The sequence below is a fragment of the Stegastes partitus genome, unplaced genomic scaffold (assembly GCF_000690725.1).
Source record: "Stegastes partitus isolate 25-593 unplaced genomic scaffold, Stegastes_partitus-1.0.2 Scaffold753, whole genome shotgun sequence".
In the NCBI taxonomy this organism is placed as follows: domain Eukaryota; kingdom Metazoa; phylum Chordata; class Actinopteri; family Pomacentridae; genus Stegastes; species Stegastes partitus.
This window is the reverse complement of record NW_007578484.1, coordinates 260,942-265,357: the sequence shown is the minus strand read 5'-3', so window position 1 is coordinate 265,357 and position 4,416 is coordinate 260,942. Positions and strand designations below refer to the sequence as shown.

The window sequence follows — 4,416 nt, the reverse complement described above, 5'->3', positions numbered from 1 at the left end:
TTGGCCTTGTGGCGGCAGTACAGATGCTGCTGCAGAAAGCTCAAGATCTTCCTCCAGGAGTCCTCCTGAGCGTCCGCATGAGGTTTGGTGTGACCTCCCCACAGCATCACCACTGCAACACACACGGTGATATTTGTCGGAGGATTATTCCTTCAGTCTGCATCTATAAGGACTAAATATCAACGGCCAACATTAACACAGATGTAGGAGTCTAGCAGTTACACAAGTGACTCTTTACTGCCGAGTCCTTTAACTCTGGTGTTGAACAAACATTTTACGACCGCATCTCACAGATCAAGAGTTACGAATTAATAAAACACTTGATGTTCTGTAGCTGGCCACATGGTGGCGCTATTGGTACCACACTTAAATATGTGGAGCACATGATGGATTTCCCTTCATATGGGTACGACTGAAACCACTGCTGAGCTGATGGCCAGAAGAAACATTGTTGACCTGATAAGACTGGTACTGTTCTGATTGGGGACACAACCAAACATGTCAGAAGACTGTGGACTGTTTAGAAAGATGGTCGTAGCGACCCTGGTGTCACCCGTCAGGTTGTGGGCTACCATTTGGAAGTCTCCAGTTTGGACCAAACATGGGGAAATGGCCTTTAGCTGCCCACTGCTAGAACCAGCTCCTCATGGAGACTAGATCTGTGAGCCTACCATGCTGTGGTGACTTTGTTAGCTTCATTGTCACTTAGCAAGTGATCACTGTGGTGTCTCTGCCACAACTCACCTTTCCCTCTATCGCTGGTCATAAATTGAGTAGCCCTGAAATGAGGTGAGAAGGGCGGTTCAATCAGATGTCCGGCACCAGGATACTCCAATCTGCTCAGCAGGTGTTCATTCCCGGCTTCACACATCATCCGGGCTATCTGGAGGTCACAGGTCAAATCAAGATCGAGGTCAAACTGAATGTAAGTCTACGGTGCTGGACGTCCATGTCAACATAGAGGTGAAAACTTTGATACCTGGCAAGTGTCCCATAAGACAGAAGTAGCCTATTGGTATGTTGTTTATGCTAATGTAGCAGCTAATGTTGTCTTGTTATGAGTAGCTACCGTCTTGTTTGGCAAAAACACAGTGATTACCATGATGGCAGCGCCTTGTTGTTTAGGCTAAAACAGCCAGTAACATTTATTATTATTTTTTTTTTATTTCACTAAGGTCAAGGTCTCTTTATCTGTCTCCCGAGGGAGAAATTTGTCTTGGACAAGAGCACTGCTGTCGGTCAATACAAGGACAAAACAAAGATGCTAAAGAAGCAGGCAAAAAATGCTAAACATGTGCAGGAAACAGTAATAATTTATAAATATAAAAATAAAGTGCAATACTGCAAAAATAAGCATACACACACCTGTGCGATACATGTACACTGCCCTGTATACACACTAACCAACAATACACTTCCACGTACTTCCTTGCTCACATGCAGACCTCCACACCCACTCACCCGTAATGTTCAGCATACAGTTGCACGGTACTTGTACATCCTCAACAGTAGTTCACGACCTTAAAGACCTTGTTCGTTCCTGGTCATTTCCTGTTTGCTGCTCATTTAGGAGCTTTACTGACAGCGGAATGAATGAATGAATGAATGAATGAATGAGTGAATGTTTGTAACGGTTATGTTTACATAAAGGGTGTCTGGACCTCTTCCCGGAATTTAGCAGAACACATTCATGGAACAGGACATGAGATGTGTCAGACAGAATGTTACTGACCGGCCTGATGGTAATCTGCTCAAACACTTCTTGGAGAGTATATGGAACAGGACTGGCCATGATCTTTACCACTATTTTCACCAAGCTGTCAATCAGATTTTTGTTGTTTTAATTGTGAGATTTTCGAACCAGGAGGTGACACCATACCCAAGAATGGATTCAGTGGTTGCACAGTAGAATATTTGCATGATGTTTCTACAAAACACCAAATAAGTCGTCTTAAAAAGTGGAGTTGCTGATGGACCATGGCACAAACACTGTGTACGCCAGCTAAGGTCACTATCGATATGCACTCCCAGATATTTAAATTAGGTTACCAGTTCGATTGTTTCCCCGTGTATGGTCACCGGACTCTGGTCACCCACTGATCTGTCTGGCCAACATTAACTTGTTCAGGAGAGTTAGGTTACCTTAGCTGCTAACATTTAGGTTGAAATGGCAAGTAGCGTCATCAGGTTAAAATAAACATTTAGGTTAAAGGTTCAGTGAACATCATCTCGTTTAAGGTAAAAATTTCAGGTAGCGTTAGCGCGTTGCTGTAGGTTGTCGTTACTGCGTTACCTTTTGTAAAATAGATTCAATTTTAGAAACATCCATCCATCCATTATCTATACATCGCTTAATCCTCACCAGGGTCATGGGGGGCTGGAGTCTATCCCAGCCGACTCAGGGTGAAGGCAGGTTCACCTGGACAGGCAACCAGTCTATCACAGGGCTACACTTAGAGACAGACAACCAAGCACACTCACATTCACACCTACGGACAATTTACAATCACCAATTAACCTCAGCATGTTTCTGGACTGTGGGAGGAAGGCGGAGAACCCAGAGAGAACCCACGCTGCACGGGGAGAACATGGAGACTCTACGCAGGAAGATCCCGGTGCCCCCACCGGGACGCGAACCGGCGACCTTCTTGCTGCGAGGCAACAGTGCTAACCAACTGCACCACCTTGCAGCCCATTTTAGAAACATAAATTTGATATTTTTTGCTTTTGTATTAAATATATTATCAATATTTTAGCTACTAATAAAATTAGTATCAAGACGTGTGTGTGATTGTGTGTGTGTGTGTGAACTCACATCTTCAGCTGCTTCAAATGAAGACAAGTTCTGATCATCACAGCCAGTGATCAACAACACCGGAGACTTTAAGTTTCCCATCTGCCACAAAGAACTGCTTTAAAACATGCTAAAATACTACAGATGGTAAAATAAAGCACACTGAGGCTGACGAGAGTCCGACTGGTTCTGCAGGTATCTGATTGTAAATGAAAGCAGTGGAAGCATTGACACTGATCACAGGCTGTAATGAAATGCTAATATAAAACACTACTTACGTTCACTTTCTCTGAGGGATCGACATCAAGAAGTGCCAGACCAATACCTTTCCAAATCTCATGATTGTTCTCGTCCCAAGATAGCTTGTCCAAACGTCTGTCATCACAGATGTTTGTCCATGTCACCCAGCCTGTAAACCTTTATGTTGTATGTTCATGTTACTGACAAATGCTGTACTTACTTTGTAATTTCGTCAGGGTACAATGCAAGAAGCTTCTCCTTCGGATAAGTTGTGAAGCTGCTGATGCAAACAGCACAACGAGGCTGAAACCCAAGAAGAAATCAAGTCTTTTGGCCATTTAATGGTAAACGTGTCGTCTTTCGGTTGAGTCACATGATAACTTTAATCAAGCATTAAAAAGTGAATTAACCTTTAAAGACTGAAGGACAAGCAGCTTGAAGGTATTTTGCTTCACTACCTTGACAACAGTGCTGTCTGCTGCTAAGTTGAGGGCCACAAGTGAACCAAGGCAAAGCCCAAAGACTCCAACTCTGTCTTCAATCACTTGAGGATGGTCCTTGATGATATTAAATGCAGTCTGTGCAGAGATCCATTCCAGGGAATTAATATTATTAACAGAAAAACAGGTCATCTGCATGTTCTGAAAGACGTACTATGTCTAATTTAGCTTTAGCTGTCCAATGACATTTAAATTTAAAAAAATAAAATAAAATCAGTGTATTAAAAGCGGCAAAGATTCTCAATTATTTGACAACTATCAGGGCAGCCAACTAAAATTTGGAAATTAATCAGTTTACATAATTTTTTTAAGAAAAAAAAAGAAGCATAAATTCTCTGATTGCAGCTTCTTTGGTGTGAATATTTGTCTCTGGTTTCTTTCCTCCTCTGTGACAGTAAACTGAATACAACACTAGAAAACACTGACACTCTTATTTTATGATCATGTAAAACTGGTTTCGGTCTGGAACAGGTGCTCCATACATTTCACTGCGCATTATGCTGTGTATGGCAGTGTTCATGACAAATAAAGGTCTTGAATCTTGAATTATCAGAACAGTTTTTGCTTGATTTTCTACCCGATTGATCCAAGAACAGCTACATATCATACCAAAACAATGAAACACCTCATACCTGAAAAGGCATGACCTCTACAGACAATTAAATCACACAAACCTCAGAATGGCTGAACTCTGGCAATTCGCAACCCAAGAAGTCCAGCGACATCGAAGCAAAACCATGGGACGCCAACAAAGCAGAGCGATACTCTATCAGCCCTCCACCACCTCCCCAAAGGTCCAGAATCCCGGGGAAGGGTCCTGGACCTGACCAGAGGAGAACCAGTAAGTTCATTTAATGCTAACCGACAATAATCATGACAAAA

The 4,416-nt window shown here is 42.5% G+C and overlaps 1 protein-coding gene across 1 annotated transcript in view; it reads right to left on the bottom strand.

Annotated features, from left to right (window-relative positions):
• Window positions 1–4,416, bottom strand: part of LOC103364513 (acyl-coenzyme A thioesterase 4-like) — a 9,010-nt gene that overhangs the window by 1,621 nt on the left and 2,973 nt on the right. Inside the window, exons 4-10 of the mRNA XM_008291656.1 lie at window positions 4,209–4,357; window positions 3,493–3,612; window positions 3,255–3,337; window positions 3,073–3,169; window positions 2,816–2,896; window positions 745–883; window positions 6–112 (exon numbers count right to left, since the gene is read on the bottom strand). Coding sequence (XP_008289878.1) covers window positions 6–112; window positions 745–883; window positions 2,816–2,896; window positions 3,073–3,169; window positions 3,255–3,337; window positions 3,493–3,612; window positions 4,209–4,357 — 776 coding nt within the window. The remainder of the gene's footprint in view (window positions 1–5; window positions 113–744; window positions 884–2,815; window positions 2,897–3,072; window positions 3,170–3,254; window positions 3,338–3,492; window positions 3,613–4,208; window positions 4,358–4,416) is intronic.